General features: G+C 40.6%; 1 protein-coding gene across 1 annotated transcript in view; it reads left to right on the plus strand.

Annotated features, from left to right (window-relative positions):
• KCNQ1 (potassium voltage-gated channel, KQT-like subfamily, member 1) overlaps positions 1 to 25,159 on the plus strand; it is a gene marked incomplete at its 5' end in the record, with an annotated part of 58,588 nt that overhangs the window by 29,613 nt on the left and 3,816 nt on the right. The window contains 8 exons of the mRNA XM_010074320.1: positions 6,634 to 6,760; positions 8,722 to 8,800; positions 9,501 to 9,597; positions 10,216 to 10,356; positions 17,838 to 17,948; positions 20,351 to 20,446; positions 22,742 to 22,864; positions 23,836 to 23,977. Coding sequence (XP_010072622.1) covers positions 6,634 to 6,760; positions 8,722 to 8,800; positions 9,501 to 9,597; positions 10,216 to 10,356; positions 17,838 to 17,948; positions 20,351 to 20,446; positions 22,742 to 22,864; positions 23,836 to 23,977 — 916 coding nt within the window. The remainder of the gene's footprint in view (positions 1 to 6,633; positions 6,761 to 8,721; positions 8,801 to 9,500; positions 9,598 to 10,215; positions 10,357 to 17,837; positions 17,949 to 20,350; positions 20,447 to 22,741; positions 22,865 to 23,835; positions 23,978 to 25,159) is intronic.

Genomic DNA, 25,159 nt, shown 5'->3' on the forward strand with positions numbered 1-25,159 from the left:
GGGGCAGGCCTGGGAGAGAGCTCAAGTATGGTGAGGCAAAAGCAGGTTGTGTTTATGGGAACGTCAAACAGAAATATGGCACTTGAACTCTTACCAACGCTGAGCCTGATACCGGTAACCCAGCAGCGGCTGCCCAGGTGGGTGAAAGCAATGCCCCGCTTCTGTCCACACAGGATTTGGTTTCAGAGCTTGATGGCTCTATCCTGCAGCGCTGTCCTGCCAGGCTGGAAAAATGTGAAAATTTGCCTTTTCCCTTTGTTATCTGGAAATGATTGAAACCACCATTAGTCCAGTTGAAATTTAGCTCTTGTTAAACTGTTTTTGAAAAGCATGGTCATTGCTCAGGCCAGAAATCTTACTTTTGGAGGGTGAATTTTGAAAACATGCTACCTCTAGAAAAAGAGGATATCGTGAGTATATGCAGAAGTAGAGGTAATGTCCTGCCTTTGGTGATCTCTCTCTTCTGGAAACGTCTGACTTGCAGAACACATATCGCATCCCAGAGAGGGTCCTATAAAGCCAAAAAGCACACAGAGGAGCTGGAAGGGTAGAGCTGAGGATCCTGAAGCTAGGCTGTCCAGCACACAGCACCAGTTTGTAACCCCCTTGGAGGGAGGGCTTATCTGCACCGGAGAGGCAAGAGGTTAGAACCTCGTCAGAAAGAGCCCCTCTTTGGCGAGCTCTGTACCTGCTTTTGCAGGAGCAAGTTGTTGAAATAGCTCATAACAGCTCATGGGATGTAGGTGTGGGGCCTCGTGGTGTTGCTGTACCTATCCAGCTGTACTTCCATCCACAGTGCTGCTATCTCATTGTCTTGGAGCATTTGTGTGAGAGTGGTGAGAGTCGTGGGTTTCTCTGATTTGGAATGGAGTTAAAGACGGCTTGTGCTTTGCTCCAAGTTGTCTTATCAGCAATGAAGTTCAAAAGCTGAAGACTGTGTTAGGAAGAGACTCATGCAGGGGTGATGGTGTGGATGGTTGTTCTAAGGCAGCCGTGCTCCGAGACCATCCCTTCGCCTGCGGAGTTACACCACTGACATCCGAGGCCCTTCGTAGCCAGTGGAAAACCTTCCCCTGCCTGCGTCTGGGTTTGGCTGAACCCTCTGCTGAGAAGAGCACTCAGGAAATCAATGAAAGGTTTTTTAAATGCACCTAAGGGAGTTAGGTGCCCGACTCCTATTGAAATTCAATAGGATTTAGTTGCTTGGAGCCTTTGGAAAATCTCAACCTAAAACTGCAGGTCTGCAGTATTCTTTATGGGTCCCAGGGCTATTGTTCTGTGCTCTCAGCACCTATTAAGGGAAAACAGAAAAGCTCCAGCACAGTCAGCTGTTCTAACTGTCTTCTAGTAAGCATCCCTTTTTTTCAGAACATGAACACTTATGTAGATATTATTTCATCTTAATTAAAAACATTAATAAGGGAATTTAGGATTAATGATGGGCCTCTGAAGATAGGGATGTGGTACTGATACCATGGGTTTTGATTTCCATTGCCTGTTTAATCATTTGGTGCCAAATATGCTAGATAAGGAATTCTAGCGAGTGATACTAGGCTTTTTGAAAGGAAGGAACAGCAAGTGTTCTGGCTTCAAGCACTTTTTAAAAAACTTATCATTACTGTTTTTCACTTGAAAAGGTACAATTTACAAGATCTTTGGAAGTGAGGATATTAAGTAGGGTGAGAAAAATCCCTTACCCTAAATAGTGCTTTTGGCACTTGCTGTTGCTCAGTAAGTGTTTATGTATATGAAGAACCCTTTATCTTTTTATTTTTGATCTGTACTTCATCAAGTTGGGATTTTTACTTCATTGGCTTGGTGTCTGTGTTTGCCGAGGCCATCTGATTTTGCTGTTCTGTGTGTCTTACAGAACACAGTACAGCTTTTAGGAAGAAACCCCGCCTTTCTCAGCAGAACAAAGAGGAGCCTCTCTATACAAAGATTAGAAGAAACAGTTGCCTGGGCTGCTGTGAATTTGCATACCCTGCTCGGGCTATACACAAGTGCTGTCTGAAGTGTTTTGCAAGCCCTGATGTGTCAGGTGAACAGCACGCTGTGAACTCCAGCTCTCTCTGCAGCCTGCGGTGGTTCGGTTTTTGTGTGCTTCCCTTCTCTGGGTGTAAATGCATCCTTTTGCTCTACGGGAGAGACACGTTCCTGCTTTTTCTGATGAGGATATGCTGCGTCCCTGCTGGTGAAGATGCTGAGCCTGTTCCTCTGGTGCCCAATCCAGCTCCACAGCCCTTGGCTGATGGCAAGTGCCCCATTTGTCACTTTGCATTAGCATCAGCAGATCTACTGTCCCCTCTTCAGACACCTCCTTGTCATGACTTCTGAGTAAAGCTGTTGGCAGTGTCCTTGCTCCACTACTACTTGCTGAGACTGTAAGAAAGTCACTGTTCCACTTTACTGTTGGTGCACTGGCTCTTCAGCAGAGCTCTGCCGTCGCCTTACCCTTACAAACAGGTATCAGTACAAGTAGTGCCACGGGAATCCTACAGCTGAGTAGTGCTGGTTGGCATGTGGTCCCTATATAAGCTGTGGAAGAGCTTATTTCCTTGTTTAAAGGAATTCATGGGAATTTTGTCATCCTTGAAGCTGGAATCTGAAAGATAGGAATGATGTGGTTGATCTGTCCAACGAGGATAACGTAATAATAGAGCTTGTGATATGGCAGAGATGGGTAGGAGTCATATTCCCAGTAAAATTGTGGGGTGGGAGTAAATTCTTACAGTAGAAGAAGTGTATGCTTATGAGGCTTAAAGTCATCCCCCTGATCAATGCCTCTTGTTTTCCTCTGCTTGTTATCTCCCTTTCCTCTTAGGGCAGCCACCTCTGTGGCAGACAAAATAAGCTGTATGTCGTCTTTGGTTTTCTGTCTTCGGTATACATCGTGGTATGCTTTGCCTCCTTGCTCCTAAAACATGTATTTTACCTCTCTTATGTTTATGGAGCTCATTGAAAAAAGTCTAGACTCAAGAGTAAAGGCATTTTTGTTCATCACAGGTTTCAGATGACCTCATCTAGTCCTCCCACATCAAACGGCTGCGTGAACTTCTGTGGTGCTCCATGACCAGTCACAGCTTTGAGGTCTACACACAGAGCCATGAGCAATATGTTCTCTGTGCAGATGCTTTCTCAGCCTCCGGAGACAATTTCTTTATCTGTTAAATAGCTGTTGTTATGCTGTCATGATCCATTCTATGTCAGGGTTTTGTTGTGGTTTTTTTTTCCCCCCACAAGCTATTAATCTGTCTAATTGCTTAAAAACATCGCCTTCAGCTAAGTTTAGGGACTCTGTCCTTCCTTTTGGAGTTGCTACTGCACTTTATCTCACAGTGTGGGTGTTGGATGCCTCCCAGCATTGGATTGTAGCTCCTCCGATCCAGTGGGGGTGGAGTAGCAAAGGAAGGGATTTTCAAGGTGCATTTATTACCAAAATAAACCAGATATACATTTTGCTTGTATACTTGTGTGTTTGTTTTCATAGATCTGACTCGTCTGAAGAAGTCTGGTTCCTGCTTCAATTCAGTCAAGTCCTTTTCATAATAACTTTTCCCTGTTATCCTCTGATGGAAGGGACTTGGTCTTTTGCCTAATGGCATCCCAAAGTTTGTCAAGGCAATACTTAGTGTCCTTACCCATAGCAGGTCCAGTTCTTCAGTGTAAGTCAAACCTGATACGTGGGCTTTTCATCACAGCCGCTGTTTGAGCCCTTCTCTGTCTCTTCCCTGTGTGGTCGCATTATGAAGCTGGGGGTAAGCAGGAGGGCTCCTGTATGCCCACAGTGTGAAGGTACACGGCTGTCACAGGGGGCTGTTTTTGCCATGTCGGTGTAAGTTTTTTATCTCAGTGCTGTATTTCTGTTTTCACCTTGTAGAAAGGAGATCACTATTCAGTTCCGTGGGGTTGAGCGGGTCTTTGCACAGTGCACATCTTATGTGTCCGTAACTTTAACCAAGAAAACTCCTCCGCTGAGCTTTAATCCCACTCCCACTACTGTTTTGCAGGCAGTTATTGTCTCTGTATTTTAATTTTTCCCTTGTGCTGAATGTTGCTTTGCTTCTTATTTCATTCCTTCTTCACATCCTCTCTGTCTGCTAAGCCCTTTCTCCTTCCATTTTCCTGCACCCGCTGCTCGAAGCCATGTTTCAGTCTAGCTGATTCATTGCGAGAAGCACAAACTAAGAGCACTTAGTAGGTAGGTGTTAATCAGGCAATTAGGAGAAAGTATTAAAGAAACAGTGGATAAAATTAATCTGTAGTGCAACTCAGATTTGCTGAAATTCTCAGGTGTGAGGCACCGCTGCTTGCTGCCAGGGTAACTCCTGTTAAATGGCTTTAGCCCTAATTACCACCAGCATAAATGAATTAAGGATCAAGTTGGCATCCTAGTTTCATGTTTATCATGAAAATGTAGGTGATATTTTAGGAGCTCAGGAAGGCATCATTTTCAAATGTATTTTTTCCTTGTTGTCTGCAAGTTTCTGGCCGCTGGTATAAGTGTGTACCGACAGCAATCCGTCAGCCTCCCCCACTCCCAGGAGGCTGCTTATTAGACTTATGCAATGCAAGATATTAAACCCACTTTTGTCTGTCACACAGCCACGGGCAAGGGAGGGGGAATTTGCCAGTTGCTAATGGATACCTGGAGTTTTTGTGTATGACCATGAAGAACAGCTTGTGCACTTTCACCCCCGATGTTCCCTGAATAGCTCGGGTCTCATTTAGGTCAATAAGCCTTTATCAAAACGTCAGGAGTGAAAAATGTGTCTTGGTGTAAGCCGACTGGTCCTTCCCCCCAGTCACCGCAGTCTATAGGACCATCAGTGTTCTCTGAGCTTGTCTGCGTGTCACGCAAAGGGCTGGGTGACAGTGACCATTGACTGCGTGTCTGTCACATTGTCTTTGGCACAGCCCCCATTTGCATACTCGCCGGTGTGCCCGTCAGCCAATGAACCAGGGAGGGCCTTTAAAAAACATAGGCGCACAACTCCGATGCAGATTTCCTGCGCAGAGAGTACACGCTGCTTTAAAGCACAATCCAGGCTTTCACGTCCCACCTTCTTGCTATGAAACCGAGACTGCCATCCTGACAGGTGCCTGCTCCCAGTGCTGCTGGTGGCTGCATTGTGCCAAAACACTAACTTTTCTCTGGGTTTTTCTTTGCCTACCATGATGATGTTTTTTGTTGTGCTTTTGCTTTTGGTAATCGCTCTGGGGGATGTCTGAACAGCATTATCTGGGCTGTCCCGTAGGATGAGAGGCCATACATCCCTTCCTCAAATGAGTTATCCTGAATGAAGGACACTTTCTCCTCCCTGTGTGATTGCTGTTGGCTCTTGTTAAGGGAGTTTCCTCCGTGGTAGCGATGACAGGAGATGTATGAGCCTTCTGCATACAGAAGAGTACTGTTAGAGTTTATTGACCTTGTGTGTGAAACGAATACAATCACTGAGCAGCAAAGATGGCCTCTGCTTTATTCTGCTGTGACAGTTTGTGCTGCTTTTGGCTGGGAGAGAGTTAATGTTCTTCATAGTGAAAACTGTTCAATAATAGTCCAATTAAAAAAAAAAAAAAGGTGAAGGGTTCTGGTGGATCATTCCAGAATGAAGCTGTAGAAGAGATTCTTGGATCTGAGCTTCATGTTTATTGCAACCAACAATCTGGACAATTTCATGATATCTTGAAAATCTGACTGGAATACAAGAGATCATAAACAGTAGTGATAGCTGTTCTGCTGCATCGGGCATCTTACACGGGTATGGGATTGTCACAGCTGAGGGAGAGGGTCCTGCCTAATGGTCTTCTGGCTTTTCTAGAAGTGCCACAGAGTCAAACTTAACACTGTGATGCTCCAAGATGAAGAGTTTGTTACGCCATCAAGAGACTGGAGTTTTAGAGCCACGAAAAGATTACAGTGAAATCAACTGATGCATAATGTTTTTTCCCTCTTTTTGCTGTACATGGACCTATTATTTTACTCAATATTCAGGGCAAAGTCACATACATTTTTGAAGCTAATAATATGACTCCCATTCATCTTGACTAGACGAGGATTGTATCCTGTTCATTTCAGTTAAAAAATCGTCATAGGTACCATCCCGAGTCCTGTTTGCCAGTCTGTTACGGAGAACAGCAGTGAACCCTGCAGAAATGTGAGGAGCCTGCGTGAAATGCTCAGGAGCATGTTGTCTTCTCTGCAGTTACTCTTGATATCAAATCACTCCGTGAAATAAGCAGCTTTCTCTTAATCTGTGTTATCCTATATAACCATGATACCTGATGATGGGTTTCTCTGCTTTACTCTTTCCGTATGCCATGTGCTGTGTGTCTCTAATTACAAGCCCCTGTTACCATTCCAATGAGATTTTGCTGTTGGCTCTGATAGAGAATGTGTCCAGTTATTAATCAAGTTGGCCAAGAAGGAAGTATTGCATCTCCCTGATACTCGAGGAAACTATGCTGAGCATGCCATGCTCAACCGGTCTGTAGACAAACCAGGTTTATCTGCACACTGAATTCCAAATGCAACAGAACTGTATTTTATTTTAACATTTCCTAACACATTCTGAAAAAAGATGAAAGATGTACAGTAGAGAATTAACCTGGCTCCCTGTCTGTTTCTTTTAGGAAATTGTACTAGTGGTGTTCTTTGGAACAGAATACGTGGTTCGGTTATGGTCGGCAGGATGCCGCAGTAAATACGTTGGGATATGGGGAAGGCTTCGTTTTGCTAGGAAGCCCATTTCAATCATTGGTGAGTATGCACAGCTTGCAAAGTTGACAGAAACAATAAGTAAAACTTGTCCTTGGAAGTGTTGAGAAGTGGAATTTCTGCAGCATTTGAAGCCAAGTTAGGGCAAGAGCTCTTGTCATTAGCGTTAATTAAGGTCTGAATTTCCTTTCAGGAGTCTGTGGCACTGTCCTTTGAGAACAAATGTAGCTTGGTTTGTTTTTGCAGAAGATCAGAGTGTTTTCTTTTCACAAGTGATCTGAAGCTTTGCCAGAAATGAGTCTTGGCCATAGTCCTGTCTCCTCTGACCTCAGGATCCCAGACACTGTACAATAGCTACAACTAAATTTTTTAAAAGATACCGAGCAGCCTTTTTTTTTTTTTTTTTTTTTTTTTTTTTCCCACCCCCCTTTTGAAATTAAAAATTTTTTTTTTTTTTTTTTTTTTCCCAGCAGCCATTTGAATAATTTATTACGAGTTTATTTTTGCACTCTAATTGAACTACGTACTGCATAGTGGAGCATGGTAGATGCCCCATAGTTACTTAGTGTATCTATGGGATTAAAATATGGTTTTCAGTAATGCGTTTGGAACTGGGCACCTGACTACCCTTGATATTCGCAGCAGTTGTCTGCCTAGTGTGACTTCAGTGTTCTTAGAAATTACAATCATAGATTCTATATATGTCACAAACCATTAATTTTTTTTTAGAATGCTTGTCAGGCATTTAACAATTTCACTGAGAGAAACATAATAATCCCAGATCAATTCTGTATTTTGTTAGCCAGTATTGAGAGAACTGTGCAAAGACCCTTGCCCTGAAGCACTTAAAATATAAATGGATTCAACAAACCAGATTTGGGAAGAAGAGTATTGTTATAGAAGCATAGTAATTCTTTTTCTGTGACGTAGTTTTTTCCACTACTCATTATTTGTTCTTGAGTAGAGGATATAGTTTTTCATAAGCTATCTAGAGTTTTGCTGAATATAATTGCAAAATTTTGTACCTGGGTATTTTTGCAGTCATAAAATCGTTCTCTGTGCATATATATAACTAACAACTGTATCTCAGGTGTGGCTGTAGCTATAAAATGGCATGCCATGCATGATGTGGAATAGACCATTGGCCAATCTGGGTCTCAGTCCTAAACCTGAGGTCGAATCCCAGGCTAGTAACTGGGGCTGTGCTCCCTCCCAGCTTCTCCTGCCCCTGCAGACACGGGCACAGCAGAGAAGCTGGAAAGTCCTTGACTGTCCTGGCAGCAGCTGTAACCATCAGTGTGTGATCAGCTTCTTCTCAGCACAAATCCAAACACAGCCTCTTGCTAGCTACTGTGAGGAAAGTTAATTCTGTTCCAGCCGTAACCAGGACACCCAGATCTGTTTCAAGAACTATTTCATTCTCCAACATACAGAGTTCCTTTCCAAAACTAAGCCTGAGGCACAGATATTGAGAGTGCAGTTCTAGGGTAATGACTGAGTTAAACTAAAGTAGACTCTTAAACTAATTCCAATTTTTCTCTCCCTTTTAGACTTGGACAGATGAAATAATAGTAAGACAATTGTCTTAGATATGAAATAAACCCCAAAATCTCTGTTGATTAATAAAATGCTGTCTAAAACAGCAGAAAAAATCAGATACACAGAAAAAATAATAAGTAGAAACTGCTGAAATTCCCCATGGGTTATAGCTGATAAGGATTCCAGGCTGCTGAGGCTACTTTACGGTAACTCATATCACTCTCGTCAGTCATCTAGAATGTGGCCATCTCGGATCCATCCCAGTAAAACCTTTCTATCATATCACACAGTTTTATTTTCTTTATATGTTACAATAAGGATCTCTTGATATATAAACAAAAAGCTTAATTTGGAGTGACTGTTCAAACAGTTAAAATAATATTGGCATTGGTTCTAGTAACAGTCTTACAGAAGTGTTGCAAGATGCTACTAACTCGTGGTTTCAATGGACTTTTATTTTCCAGATTTAATTGTAGTTGTTGCTTCCATGATAGTTCTTTGTGTGGGCTCTAAAGGTCAAGTCTTTGCAACCTCAGCTATCAGGTAATTGCATGCAATAAAAGAAAATAGTGCTGGCTGAGTAAGGTGGGGGTTTTGTTTCCTTTTTTACCTCCTGTTTCAGTTCTTGCAGGAGAAAGCAGGTCACTGCTCAGAGACATGTAACAGAGCAGGTCACCCATCACCTATGAGTGTGAAACAGTGATTCCATTAAGTGTAGGGGAAATAAAATTTTGTGTTTGTTGTCTGGTCATGATGCGTTTATGTCTGGTGGGGACAGAGGTGCACATAGCCCTGGCCCCTTCCCCAGCTAGGTGGGTTCTACTCGAAACCTCAAATTGGAATCCTAGTTCAAATTGCCTATGAAATTCCTCAAAGGTGAGATCTTTAGTTAGCTGTTCCTGTATGGTGTTTGCCATCCTGGCAAGCAGGTCAAATATGAGTTGGTGAATGATTTCGAGAGCATTCCCAGTTTGTGTCCAAAATTCCAGAATCTTTGAGTTATCCTTACTAGCCATGCCTACAAAGGTCTGTCCTTCTCTTGTGCAATCTCCCCATGCTGTCTTCATGGCAAACAAGATAAAAGATGGGTGAATGGAGTGAGAAGAGACAGGCTGCCAAGTCTAACATAAAATATTCTGTCTCTCTTAAAACAGTACTTTGGAAGGGACAGACTTCTCCTCTCCACCTCTGTTTCTTCTCTTGTCTCTTTAGTCCCTTCATTAATTTAAAAATTGTGTTCCAGGGGCATCCGCTTTCTGCAGATTTTACGCATGCTGCATGTTGACCGTCAAGGTGGTACGTGGAGACTGCTGGGATCAGTAGTGTTCATACACAGACAAGTAAGTTGGAGTTCTCTGAGGAATGGCATAATTGATGCAAAAGTCCTTTTCTTCAGAACAGCACGGATGCAGACGTGCTAATGATGTCAAATATATTTGGGGTGGAAGCAGGCAGTCATTTATTTTAACCAAGTATGGTTGTTCTGCCTTGTTCAAGGGTCAAAAAGTTCCTAAAAGATTAACAATATTCACCTCTACTTTGGCAAATTTTTGCCTTGTCGTTGGACTTAATCACAGAAAATGACATTTCTGAAAAGTAGTCTGAATATTTCTAAAAATATGTATCGAAATTCCCAATTTGCTTTGAATGTGGCACTGCCTGAAAAAATTACCCAACTACTTTTGGGTGATCAAAAGGTGAATGGGTCACGCTTGCAAGCGAGGAGTTGTTTTGACTCTGTATTTGAAAGGTGTGCTGGACCAAGTCATCAGCTGTGGTGTAAATTCTTTCACCGTTGAGCTCGGTGGATTTTTGTTAATTTGCACAGGCAGTGTCAATGTTTATTAATTACTGAAATTACATTCTGTTGTTCCAATTATCTTTTAAAAAACATCAGCGATGCGTAATTTAAGTGTCTGAATAATATAACGATGCCGGTATTTGGATTCTCTTTGCAGGAACTGATAACTACACTCTACATTGGATTTCTGGGCCTGATTTTTTCCTCTTATTTTGTGTACCTGGCTGAAAAAGATGCTGTAAATGATTCTGGAGAAACAGAGTTTGGCAGCTACGCAGATGCCCTGTGGTGGGGAGTAGTAAGTATAGCGATTTCACATGTACTGAAAGTAGTTAACACCTCCACATGTGGAGTAAAGTTCAGGCAAGCATGAAGTAAGAGCAGCGCTTTGAAATGGCCTCTTACTGCTTCAGTACACTTTCTGGTTTTGTAATTCTGTGAAACTAAGAAAATACTACTAGATCATCAGTAGTTTTATTTGGTGTTTATAGTTTTATGTGATCCAAAGCCATCAAATTATGTATACAAGATGTAGAAACATCTTTCCTTCCCTCTTTATCCTGTCTTCCCTCTGTGATAGTGACTTCTTCTTGCCACCTTTCTCATGGCAGGGTTCAACCTTCTAAGGTGGTAAGACTCTTGCTAAATCAGGACTAGTGTTTTGGGGTTTTTTTTTTTTGTGTGTGTTTGGGATTTTTTTTTTTTTTTTTTAACCAAACAGGTATCTGTGGTTTGCAATTTGCCCTGGGACAGTAATTCCCTGTTTATTCACCATTAACTAATTCCAGAACAAGGAGCATCTGAGATAATTAAGAAATCCAGGCACAGGACTGTTTCAAAGTGATTATATTGTTTAGAACCCACTTACTACCCTCATGTCGCATTCATCTGTGCTATGTCAACGTGCCATCATGCCCAGAGATTTCTCAGGTTGCTCTAAGGTGCTGCCACACTTTGGTGTAGGTGTATCTTTAGTTCTGCTGATAAAATAGTGACAGTTGCTGCTGATAAAATAGCTGGTGACAGCTGTGTCTCTCTTTTCATCCGTTATATGTACTTACTAGTCTGGTAGCTCTATTCAGGGATTGCATTTTAGTAAACATTTTATTTTTGTCACTTCTGCTAGTAACAATTCCCTCTTTCTTTTCTCGTGTGATATGCAAATACTAGGCTGCCTGCTCTGGTCTGGGATTTCCCATCTCTGATTGTTTCCCTTTCCTTTTCCTATTACAGTTCAAAGGAAGGGACTTTTTGGAAGCTGTTTTTCTTTATCATTAGCATTCAAGCAATGACTTGTTTTGATCCGCTTTAATTGCGTGTAGCTTAATAAAACCAACTGTTGTCATGAAGTGCTAGAGATCTCTGCAGTGCATAGGCATCACTAACAATTCTGCGCTTGCGGTTTCCAAACCTGCTGGTCTTCTAGAGCCTTCTCTTTGCTCTTTTAAATCAGAAGGCATTGTTTCTTTTTTCTTTAAGACTGCTAGTAAGTCTTATGTACAAGAACAATAGGACTAACACCTGTTTCACTAGTAAAACATATATTTTTTTAAGAAATATTTTTGATAAACCTCTGTGTGTGTATGCTTACGTAGTCTTCTCTCTGCAAACAGTACCCCTTGCTGTTTCAGGAAGGAAAGGTCTATTGATGAGAAGTGTTTTGCAGGTATCCTGGTGCTGAAATGCATATGTAGCTTTTTTTTTTTTTTTTAAATACAGCAGGTTTTGTTAGGTTGCTGCTAAGATCTGCTGCAGAATTCTTTCCTGTTGCTCTCTGCCACGGTTAAATCCAGCCTCTCTTAGGATCAGAAAACTTGCTGTGTGGCTCAAGGAAATGGCTTTCTGGCAAGTAGCTTTTTTTCAGTGCTTTCATTTCATCCTGGTGTTTTTATTTTCCAGTACAGTGGTCAGATGACTTGGTAATTAACAGTGACAGATGTAGCTGCATTTAAAAGCACATGCTGTCATTGGCGTCGGCATTAAAAATTGAGTGTGTGACGGGCCAGATTGGCTTACTGGAAATACAGTGAAACCAGCAATACAATCTGTCAGGATAGCGAAATATTCGCCTTTCAGGGAATTATTGCTCAATTAATAGGCATGCCAGTTATTTTGTCTTTCTAATTAGAATAAACCTGTGTAATCAGTAAGTTTAATAATGATAATATTCTTTCTCTGTTGTAACTTCTATTATGTTGCATCATGCCCCTTGAAGTGTGACACTGCATTCAATGAACCCATCATGTCATTTCTTTAACAATAAAAATACAATTTGGTGTCCTTGTTCTGCGCTAAATGCAGATGCTATGCTTCTGATAACTGCTAAAAGGATTTAGCAAAACAAAACTGAAGTGGATTCAGGTCCATCCATTTCTGGTGGTTTGATACTGTGATACTAAAAAAGCCCTGTGAGCTAAGGACAGTAACAGGGAGGTCATTAGGTGTCAGGTAGAGAATACTTCTAAAAGAAAAGTACTTGATAACATTTTCCCACCCCCTTTCTCACTCTGCAACATCACACTTTTTGGTGTATCTCAGCATACATACGTCTGCGCTGCTAAACCAGTCCTGCGGGCAGGGCGGCAGAACGTGCAGCGCAGCACGCAGTGCACCCTGGGGAAGGTCTGTGTGACCCAACCGAGCTGCATCTGGAACTGGGCACTTTTATATTGCTGTGCTTTGTTGCCTGTAGACGTACCCATAGGGTGCATAACTTTTAATTAGATGTTCTTCATTGTCATTGTTGTTATTTATAATCTATACTGCTTTTCCATTTCCATATGCAAATTGGCCTCCTGGGCTTTATTTGCATTTCCTTGAGAACTCTGGCCTGTAGCTATTTGTTGTTCCAGTTTATGGGTTTCTTGAAGAAACTTAAGGTTACCTTGTGGCATAGAGTAAGGATCCATCTGTATTGTGCACGACATTCAAAACCAGCAATAATGTATAAATAATTCTGCCAGCGGCTGCATATCTGTAGGTCTTTCAAAAGACAACTATAATATTTGCAAGTAGAATACAAGTAACATGATGCATCGTTCAGATCCACACTGCAAGTGTTCAAAATTAGTCTGCTTATATTGTCCTTCACGTTCAGACTAACAGTCTTATGGACCTAGGATAGATTCTGGACAATAAAAACAAGGATGAAAAAAAAAAGCTGAAAAAATAAGGTGCTAAATGTTCTCACCAAATCTATCAAAGATGCCCACCTTCAGAGAACCTTATCAACTCACCGTCTCTGTTTTGGTTTTTTTTGGTGTGATGGTGGGGGTTTTGGTTTTTTGTTTTAGGGGAGTTGTTTGGGTTTTTTGGGGGGGTTGTGGTTTTTTTCCCCCTCTCTCCTTTAAGCATTAAATGTAGTCATGCCTCAGGCGGACTGAGGGGAGCTCTCCTTTTGACATCCACTGAATGATGCACCATTTCCAGCCTTCCCACCTGAACAAACATCCTTCAGGAAAACTGTTATGTGGATTGTGCTAACAGTCTCTTTGATCATGAGCAGTATTTGCCACAAGCAAGCGCTGAATATAGCCATGCGTGGATATTACACTGTGCTAGGTTCTTTGAATCAGTTTCAATTGGATCAAGCAATTGTCTGTAAGTACCAGCTTTAGTTAAAAGTGTCTTATTTCTTTAATTCATTGATACATCCTTTCTCACCAAGGACCAAATTTCAACAAACCGTTGATAAGTTCGCTTGCTTCTAAGCATATGTAAAACCATGCTCCTATTTAGCAAAGCCCATCAGTATGTGCTTAATGTAAACTGAAAATCAAAATTGTGGGAAAGCTTTGCTGAAAAGGTGGAGGAAATACCACTTGAAACTACACTTGCATAGAACTTTTTCTAAATTAGATGTGATTTAATTTATAAATAATTGAACATATATTGGAAAATTGCTATATAAAAGGGATCTTGTGTGATACAGAACCCTTTTTTGCCCCTTCTAAACTAAAACAGCTATTGCTACTGTACATTGAGTTCAGTGTTAGACAGAAAGTGACACTTCGTTTTTATTCTTTTTGTAGTTTGCAAGTCAAGAATATGAACTATAGGCCTGTTATATCCTACAGGAAGGAAAATTTAAAAAAAAAAAAAAGCTCAGACGAGCCCCAACACTTTGCCTATACCTTCACTAATATTGAACAGTTCTCCCTATTTTTATGCAAGCTTGTGTCATGTATCTTGTCATCCTTGAGCACTGCTGCCAGGATGATCCAGGGGATGAACAGACTGTTTTACAAGAGCGGATGAGAGCAGCTTTTATTTGTGAGGCTGAACACACTGAGAAGGAGATTCAGTGGCAATCGCAGAGTGCTGTGTTGCAGGTGTGTGTACGGCAGGAGGAGAGGGGGATGAACTGAGACCGTGAAATGGTGGGACAGAAAAACAAGGCTGGAAACCCATCTGTCAGAAAGGAAGACAGGAGCTTACAAGACTGTCTGGTGTACCATCAAAAGCCTGAGGTTCTGGAGTAACATCCCAACAGGAGCAGTAAGGGGAAAGCCAATTCATTTTCAGATGGAGTTGCATTTTCAAGAGAGAGTGAATGAGATGACGTAATGTGGCTGACTTGAACTGGCCAGAAACTAGGAACAGCAACCAGAAAATCCCTTCAGCCCCTGTGTTCTTACTGACTTGGTTAAAGCTGCTGTGGTCCCTTTGTTCGTTGCATAGAACAGACTTTGCAAACTTAGGTGAGCTCAATGCTCCCACTCAATTTTCCTCATTTTTTTTTTTTAAGACTCTTCTAGATTTATCTCCGAGATATCACAAATAGAGATGTTTAATTTGGGCCACCATTTGATGAGGAGGTTTACAGTGGTCAGTAATTTGGTTGGAACTGACTGATGGCTGAAAATGGCACCTTGAGGAGGTATTAAACTAAGATCCAGGAGCGATGGCTAGGCAGCACTGAGGATCTATTATTTGACAGACATGGCACTGAGGTTAATATATTCTGGTTTTGTGTTTGCAATTGGATGTGTAGTTCCATTTCATTTCATATCCGAAGTTACCAGAAGTGTTTCATTCTCCTTCAGATGTGGTTGTTTCTCAGTTATGGAAGGTGGCTTTCCCTTATTTGCTTTAATGCTTGGCTTTTTTAATCTTTTAGCTTCTGGGCCAGGCTGGATGAGGCTTTGGGCAACCTGGGCTAGTGGGAGGTGTCCCTGCCCATGGCAGGGGGTGGAACTGGATGATCTCTAAGGTCCCTTCCAACCCAAACCATTCTGTGATTCTGTGTTTGCTCCCTCAATCCTGTGATATCTGCCTCTTCAATACCCCTGAATTGTGTGTTCTTGTATTTTGTAGTGGTTTAACTACCCAAATTTTTGCAAGGCACACAGCAAGCATTTCATCACCAGAGTGTTGTTACTCCCCTGGTTAGTTAGTTATCAAGCCTGATAGCCTTGGATAAATCCCTTCCCTGTTCAGTGCCGATGAACATTGCTATTTCTTCTTGCTGGGTGGATTTTTGCTTCGTATTTCCTCTTGCAGACTCTTGATGGGTATTTAATAGGAACAAGATTAATCTTCATACCAACGCCTGTGGTGATATACATCAGATCAAAGTTCTGAAATAGTCAATGGGTGAACATGATTTTGTTCCTAATTAGAACAATTAGTTTTACATGCTGCTTTTCAATGAAAATTTAATGTGTGAGCTCTTGATTCAATTTAATTTCATTATGCCAACAGATTTACTATGCTAAAGTAGAAGTTGAGTCAGTATTTCCATTGTAAGATCCCATTTTACAACTGTAAAATTAGTACTGTACTCTCTAGGGGGTTATAATCTGGCTGTAAAAATTCACTTAGGACAGGAACTTGACATGTAAGGTTTCAACAGCATATATCTTGGGGAAAAAAGAAAATGTAATTTCGGAATACAATGCATTTGTAGATGGATTAGAGTTATGGGGACAGAGAAAAATATTAACTTAAAAGCACACTTTGATTTCCATCCCAATTTCCAAAATATTTTATTAAAAAACTCTTAAACATAAAGCACAGAAAATACTTTTCTTATGTCACTGCTGCTCCATGCAGAAGAGTTCAGAAGGGATGGGCAGGGTGGTGGTGGGAAAGGGGAGGCAAATACTTCTTAGTTGTGTATGAATCTTTCTGCAGTTATGCTTCAGTCAGCTCAACAGCACTTACTTCTTTTCACATTTCTAGTTAATGTATATATTTCAACATGATGTTAAGATCGTAGCACAGAATACTTGATAATCAACTTTTCAGTGACAAGGATTTGTAAATCTTTTCAAAAACTGAGGCATAAACCGCTAGCTTCTCTCATAAGCTTTTATGTAAGAAGGCCATTGCTTTTCCCGTAATTATATTTCCTTTTTTGTACCATATTTTTGAACAGGAAGTTGCAATCACAATTTAGGCTTTTATATATTTTTTTAACTGACACTCTTAGGTAGGTAAGCAGATAATGTCATCCCTTCAGTTCCTCGTTAGCCCTGAATTAAGGCGGTATTTCGACAACAATTTCAGGAATACAGGCAAAGGTACTTGGGTACTTAGCCCACTAATTCCTACAATACTTTAGTAGGATATGAAACAGTTTGGGAAATAAGCTGTATTTTAAAAACTTATATTAAAAATTAAGTGCTAATACTTGAATGCTTTGAGTGTCAGCAACTTGCAACAAACTTTTACCACCACCTGAAGCAGCTGGAGCTATGTCCTGTGTTGGGGACAGAGTGTGTGCACTCCCTGGTGCCTGGTACAGCAGAGAGGTGAGCTGGGAGCAGCTGCGGGATGGGTGGGGATGGCTGCGTACATCAGTGTCTGGGGCTAGTGTCCCCTGCGTCCGGGGCAGGCGAAGCCCAGACTGTCAGCAGAAAATCTGAGCAGCCAGCAATTGAGGTGTGCTTCAGCTGCTTGGAAGCTTTGTGGAGTTTCCCAGGCTCTGCTTTGGTTAGCCTTCTTCAGAGTCACAGATCAAAATCTCTCTAATTTCCAGCTTCAGCAATAGCCTGTGACATAGGTGAGTTTAAATTGCTCTCAGATGTCAGATGTATCCTTCTGCTTCAAACAAATCCATACTTTCCTTGAGTTCATGCAAATAATGACTCACTGAGCCTTGGTATGCTGCATCACTCAGTGGTAAGCTTTACTTCAGTGCTTTGAAACCCAAACTCCGCAGATGTTTCCTGCATGTGTGCATTAAATTATCTGTTCTTGCTCTCCACGTATTACGTGAATTAGTGATTCGTTAGACCATGTTTTCAGGATCTTTACAGCATGGAAATTTTTCAGCTTCTCTTGCTATTTATACCAGTATTATTCTCTAGAACACTTCGTGTCTGACCCCAGTCACAGTCCATGGTTACAGTGTATATATACATATATTTATGTGCCCTTTCTATGCAACAACCCTGTAATACCCTCAGCAACCACCTCCAGCCCATAAAGAAAATCAGCAACTCAGACCTGTTGGCTGCCTCCGCCTACGGAAGATGTACGACATGGACAGGCAACCCGTATCCCAGGAACTTCGTACGCTGTAAAGCTGTCTCAGCCGTGAAGACTTAATTAATGGTTTTACTTTACAAGATTTTAAACATGTCTTTTATTGTAAATAAATTTCCTGTGTGTTTTCTGATCTGGTATAGATGGGGAAGCAGACCTGGAGAGGAGAGTTACCTTCAGAGAGTTAGGAACGCTACTAATGTTTCTTTAAAATAAAAAAGTAAGAACAGCAACCCAAATGTGTGGCATTACTACTTACTGTAATGCTGTGTGTGTTTCTCTTTACAGGTGACTGTTACAACTATTGGCTATGGGGATAAAGTGCCGCAGACCTGGATAGGAAAGACCATTGCATCTTGTTTTTCAGTATTCGCAATTTCATTTTTTGCACTCCCTGCGGTAGGTTATCTTGTGCTCTTGACTTACTACTACTTTTTTGTATTAAACTTACATATTGTGGTTAAAATATACATAGCTTGTAGAAGCCAAAGAGCTTCTGTAAGTAGCTAAAAAAATTCGTATGCAGTGTGTGTGATATGCAACACTGGATTTTGTATGTGTTTGAGAAAGAGATGTTTAATTCCAAATACTTTTTCTGCCTGTCTCAGAAGAGTAAAGGAACTGATTTCTCATGCTAATTACTTCTGGACTCAGTGAGTTAGTGAAGTTTTGGCTTTTTAAGGCATTCACTCACAGTTTACTCAACTGATTAGGTTCAGGGTGAACTCATAGACATCCTTCTTCTAGCAAAGCTGCCGAAAAGGTGTCATTGGCAGAGAGACAACAAGAGGCAGCCAGGGACACTGATGCAGCTCTTTGCTAAATCTGTCCATGGCCAAAGTCACATTCCAAAGTGACCCAGGGTTGAGCTTTTAAAGGAGTTATGCCACGTTGTTTGTACTGAACAGAGGTTCCCAAGTACTTTCTAAGAAAAAAGGCACTTGAGTACCAAGGGTAAAATCAAAATTGGCAAACCTGGACTGTGGTTTGAAAACCCAAAACGCCCAGTGCCGAGGGCAATGAAGGGCATTTTTTTCCTCACAAATTTAGCTGAATTGTGCTGTTGAAATGTTGCTTTTTCAGTAATTTTTCAGTTCAGTGACATGAACGGTTATGTTAGCAGATGTTTAGTGTGGTTGTGGCGGGGGAACGGTGGGGCTAAGTACGGGATGGATGAGAAGAATAGTTTTATGCCAGTACCGTTGCAAAAATGCTTCACAGCATGAAATAGTAACTATTAAAACTCCAGTGGCTTTTTAAAATCAGTTGCTTACTTTAAAAGTACTCAACCCTTTGCAGAGGAGGGTAATTAAGTGACTTTAAGTGAAATGAATTTTTAGACTCTCCTGCATCATTTTGCCTTTAAAGCATATTCTTCCCCCCTCCTCATTCTAGTCTCTTTCACATTTATTCCTTGTTTAGAAGAGAGATCTGGTAAATGAAATGATCTGTAAGAAAAATGCCAAAAGCTACTATTTTGAATGAAAACTTGTTTTTTTTTTTCCCGTCAGACTTGAATGCCAGCAAAGATGTTTTATAAATAATTGTGTAGCAGCCCCACCTTGGCAGCAATGCTTTTATGTTTACCTGTCACGTTTCCTTAGTAGTTTGTAGGAGTAAAGGAACAACAAACACCCCTTTATCAGTGGGATTTTATTACTGAATTAAGTTGTTCTTGTGAGTTTGGCCCTAGGGGGAAATTTAGGGTTTGAAGCTCTAGCAGTACAGAGTCGATAGGTAGCAGCTAGTGCCTGCTGCCTTGTTGCTGTTTTAAATAACAGCGCTGGCTGAGATCACAGTCAGAAATCATTGTTGTGGGTAAACACAACTGCTCCGGGTTCTGGATCTAGCAATGATCCTTCACTTCTCAACTAAGTGATGTTTGAGCATCATTAACTCTTTGATCTTTGCTAAATGAACATAATAGGAAGGACCTTTCCTGTTCCTTTCAAAACACTGGATGATTAATACAGTTCTTAGAGGTTGAGCCAAGATCGCTGGCTGCTCTGGCACCTTGACTGCCGTGAGCAGAAAATGACTTACGCTGTTGTTGCGTAGGTGTAGTCGTGTAAACCTATTTGTAGAAGATTTCATTTTTATCTGTGTTACTAAAACCTCTACCTATGCAAATGACTACATAAATTGCTTGCTCTGTACATAATTTTGGACTTAATAGTTATACTACGTTTGGAAGCTGTTTTGGGTTGTACGCCATCCAGTGCCGTTAGTCCATGTCCCTTGTCCTGGGGTGGATTGGGTGGCCGTGTGTTGAACTCACTGAAGTCCCAACCATTTCATGATGTTTCTTTTCCTCTTCTTTGCCCTCCCCTCCCAGCATGGGTTAACATAAGGAAATAGAAATTACCATATTACAGTTAAAAGATCTTTCTTATGACCCAAATCATGCCATGCTAAAGCTTTATTTCTCAAAAACACGAAGTTAAGCACATCAGGTTAATATTTCTCCCTATTCTGTCATTCCCCTGCACAAGAATTTATGGGGCTTTTAGAGGGTATGAAATACCGTTTCTGCTCGCTCTTTAGCATTTGAGTCCAGCTGACTTAAGTAGGCTTTGGATCAGGACATGATAGCATTCATAGTTTGTTTCAACAAGTAATACTGACTGAGTCAAAAACGTAACAGCATTAAGTCATTTCCTCTAAATAATGAGTTGGGGTTTATGATGCCGAATAGAAGTTTATTAATACAACATAATTTGGCAAGCTTATGTGTGGTTTTTTTCCCCCTCTTAAAAAAAAAAAAAAAAAAAAAAAAATCTGTGTTTTCTTTCTTCCCACAGGGAATTCTTGGTTCAGGCTTTGCCCTGAAGGTGCAACAGAAACAAAGACAGAAGCATTTCAACCGTCAAATTCCAGCTGCTGCTTCTCTCATACAGGTACTGAGTTCCTGGTTTTGCATACTGGCATTTTTTGCATACTATCATTTATTTCAATTTATACTCTTTTTTCAAAACCCTTGGTAGTATTTCCATACCTAATCCCCATTAAAGATTGTAGAGGAGTTACAGGTGCAACTCTTTTAAACAGTTTTGGAAATCCCACCTTTAATGGTGGGTAAACTAATGAGCAGAAAAGTTCACTCCCAAATCAGTGCAAACTTTTAAATTCATCTGGTTAAAATAAAAACTGAAGGTTATCCTGTAGTTCTTGAACAATTTACCTGGGGAAAATGTTAGGAAATACTGTGCTTGCAATAGTGAAAACAGAGAGGAGGCTTCATGTAAAACTGTATTTTTAGAAAATACATTGCTGCTTGTAAAGCCAAACATCAGATATGCTTCGTTTTCCTTGGGACAAAAATTCTTAAAAATCTCAAATTTAGGAGAATTAAGTCAAAATGTTAAATAGGAAAATCTTGTCTGAACTTTTCAGCTCCAGGATAGGTGGCTGGGAACAACTGGGATTCTGCAAAATCAGTCAGGATACCATACAGGCGGGAAAATTTTGATCCCCTCTGTTAAAAACACAGTTGCAGTTCAGTGTCAGTGTAAGGTCAACGGGATTTTATCCTTTACTTCAGTGGAGCCAGCGTTTCACCCTGGAGAAGGATTAATATTGTTTCATTCTAGGTTTTTCCAGCTTTTCCTCCCTCACTCAGTATCTGCATGTGGCTTTAAAAGCCCAAGGATCAAATTGAAAAGAAATCTAGCTGTACACCTAAGCCGTATCATTTTTGCATTCTCGTATGAGTTATTTCTCTAGCTTCACGAGTGAATGTGGGTTTCCAGGTCGGCCTCTTTATGGAAACAGTAGCTAACTGTAAAGTTTATGCTTGAAACTAAACAGTCCCAGAGTTAATGTGAAAAAGGTTTAAATTTAGGGCTCTGGTTATAGCCAGAGATTAGCCAAAAACCTCCAGACTCAGTGTGTTTCATTTGGATTTCATGGGCAGGAAAAGGTATGGTTTTGCAAAGAATGGATTTTTAGTGTTCCCACTGATTCTTTTGGGAAATCAACCCCAAATTATTGGGAAGCCTGGGACTGCATGTCCAAAATGTTGTACTTGGCTCCATCTGAAATGTTAAGGAGGAGTGGAGCGTAGAAAATGAGTTGCTGACTACCTGTTCTTAGTAGTGGTAATCATGATTTACTAAGTCTCAGACTTCTAAAGCCCCAATTTAATAAGTGCTCTACAAATAACTTACAGAAAGATTATTCTTAAATGAAGAAGTTTATGAAATAAGTACAAGACAACAGCTGAAATGAGTGGTACTTTTTTCCTGTATTCCCCCTTGTTTTCTCCTAGAGGCCACTTGTTTCTAACGGTGTCCTGTTAACCATGGTGGGAATTACATGGTGATTGTCCCATCCTTTCCTTTCCAGCCGCTGCCTGTTTTCCTCTGTTATTCTGCCTTGCTTGCTGTCTTTCATCTACCGTTTTCTGGCCTTTTCCCACTTCAGATTTTGTGTGTGGATGCGAGTGTCCTTTTTTCATGTATCATGTGAGGATCTACCCTTTTAATTTGGAGACTAATTGTTAATCAACTCTGATATATTTACACGTCTGATACAGAATGCAGTGGTGTGTGGTCTCTGGTTGGTCCTGTTTCCTAGCCCTGCTTTTCTTCCTTTTTGCCTTAGAACGTAGTATTTTAATCCCTGGTGGCTGGCAGGAGGGAGGACTGGTTTTGGGTTTGGCTCCTGGTTAACCATTGGTGCTGTTCCCTCAAGCTCTCAGTCTTACTTCTTTGTCTGAATATAGCCCTACTGACCGCATCACAATTGCTTTTTTTTTTTTTTTTTCCTTCTGCTAGAACTCTTGTAAGGCAGGGAAGAACGATTTTTGTTTTTTGAGCAGGAGCCTGAAACACAGGATGTAAATAGGAAAATGTTCAAAGTCAGAGAGGGAAAATGGGGCAGAGCAAGCAATTCAACCCCAACCTTTTGAGTCCAGTTTAGAACTCTTTCTTATAATTTGTTTGTTGCTAATGTGAACAAAAGTTGCACTTGAAAAGACTGATCTTCCTTTCTGGTTTCCCCCGTTCAAACTGTGGTTTCTGTTTACTAAATAATGATTCTAAACAGTGCTGAGTTTATGTTTCCAGGGGGGAAATTCAAGAATACTATTGAATAAGGAATGACTAACGTGCTATTTGGGAGATACTTTGTAGCACAGATAGCTAGAAATCCGATTGCACTAATTGTTCTGTTGCTTAAAACATTTGTTCTAGACCGCATGGAGATGCTATGCAGCAGAAAACCCGGACTCTTCTACATGGAAAATATACATTCGAAAACCTTCCAGAAATTATCATTTGCTGTCACCCAGTCCAAAACCAAAGAAATCAGTGATGGTACCAGTAACTTAACATTTCCTATTATAGAAATTTAAATTTTTTAAATTAGATTGAATTTGTTTGCTCTCTAGAGGCTTTTTGTTGTGTTTGTTTTACAGTTTATTTTCGTTTCAGTTTTGAAATTTTCAGTATACATCCATTTTAAACTATAGCTCAGTTTGCTTCTGTTCCCAAGCTTGAGTTTTTAAATGGATCTATGGGTTTGGAGAACAGCAATAATGATCTAACCCAGGCACACCAATCAGTAATTTATTGTTGTTGTTTGCAAAGGAAAAAAGAAAATAACTATTTCTAAAAGAGTGACTTTAATTCGTTTTAAAAAAAACAAACAACAAAACTGCTGCTTCTCTCACCTATTGATTTTGTGGCTTTCTAAGCTTCTATGGTGAAGACATCTTGTGACTGTGTACGGTAGTGTTTTCATACCAACTGATCCCATAAGTTAAGAATTTTGTTGTTTAAAAAACCAGCAACAAAAAGCCTTGGTCAGAATCTTTAGATTATATAATACTTCATCCTCTCTCTTGTAAGAGTGCTGCACAGCAGCCTTGGGCTGGGAGGAGAGGATGTTGTGCAAAAAGCTTCCCTGGTATCCCAGGTTCGTCCGAGTTCAGCAGCAATATATCTGTTTGCTTTTTGCTGAAGGTATGATTGATTGCATCCATAAAATGGTAAAGATATTCTAGAATAGTGTGATTTATATGAGGTGTCACAGCACTAGCAGGTTTTTTTTTACTGCAGGGAAGGGATTTGCTATTGACTGTGTACAGAATTCCAGTGATTAGCCAGGTTTGGTGGGATGGGGGGTAACTGAGAAACGCACAATGTAGCGTCAGGAAAATGTAATCGGTCAGGCACTCTTTTGACTGGTTATAGCTCGTTAAGGACTGCTTTGTTATTGAAGGCATTACTGAAGAGACAACCAAATGTGGCTTGGTTTGAGTAATTCAGTGTATGTGTATTTTTAGGTTAAAAGGAAGAAATTTAAGTTAGACAAGGACAACGGGCCTTCTTCTCCAGATAGGATGTTAACTGTTCCACACATCACTTTTGACCACGTGTCGGAGGACAGGAAACCTGCTTTCAGTTTTGAAGCATATGAAAATTCTGGTAAGAAATTCCATTATAAAATGCCAGTAACTGTAGTGGCTTCTGTTAGTGATTTACACACAGGTCCTCGTTAGTGTCTGTAGCAGGGAGAGTGAGGACAGAACAAGCTCTTGTCATTCGAAGGCAAGAATACTTTGGTTGCTGGTTTGTCTGGGTGAGATTCAGTGATTCCTTTAATAATCATGCTCCACTGCAGACAAACTGAGGTGATTTGTTGTTTCTGCCTGCCAAAAGAGCTGCTGTCTCTGGGGCTGGTGCATACATTCCCCAATTCTGCAACTGATTGAAACTACAGGGAATAGCTATCAGCTTTTCCAGGTGACATTTCCCCAGGATGTGTTACTATTGTGCTTGTACCTCACCAAAAAGGGTTGACACGTCTTGGCTGCTCTGAGCATAGTCTGCTACATGAAACCATCGTGTGCGCCTGCCATCTGCTCAGTGGTGTGGGCTGTGAATCAAATTTTGAAAGCAGAAGTACTTAAGATAAATGTGGATCCATCTGTATTAAGTGTCACTGTACAAAATGGTACAGCAAGAGGAAAAAGAAGAAAGGACTATGATAGTCATCTTACAATTGATAGCTTAGTTATAGTTGCTTTAGCTGTAATGAATTTCCAAAATAACTCTGAATTTACAATGTGGCATTTTATAAATGTGCTTTTATTAGAAGTTTTTACTGTGCATTGCTCAAATTTTGGCAGCATGAATGAGGTTTAATTTTTAACGTGTGTTTTACTGATTATAAATACCTTAAATACTTACATTTTTTCTCCTCAAAAATTTGGCTTACCTGATTAAATTTAATAACCTTTAAAACAAGATAGCACTGTGGGCTGGCACCAGGCATATTTTAATTCAAGCAGAAAGTCTCACCTTCCATATACCTTTTTGGTGTGCTTCTGTCTTGTCTTGCTCTGCGACATCCATGCTTTCCACTCTTTCTTGGCCTCTTTTAAGGAATGATTGCGAATTGCATCTGGAGGTGGAAATGATAAAGCTGTTAAAAGGTGGGCAAGTACTAAGTTTAGTCTATGTCTCAGGCTTTGAGTACAGTACTTCAGAACAGTCCAATGAAAAAACTGTACAAATACTTAGATTTGTAAAGTTCCACCGTTTATCACTAAGTTTCTAAGTTAATTAACTAACCTACTACTGCCACTTCAAAACTCATCTGTACAG

Source organism: Pterocles gutturalis, unplaced genomic scaffold, assembly GCF_000699245.1.
Source record: "Pterocles gutturalis isolate BGI_N339 unplaced genomic scaffold, ASM69924v1 scaffold14587, whole genome shotgun sequence".
NCBI lineage: Eukaryota > Metazoa > Chordata > Aves > Pterocliformes > Pteroclidae > Pterocles > Pterocles gutturalis.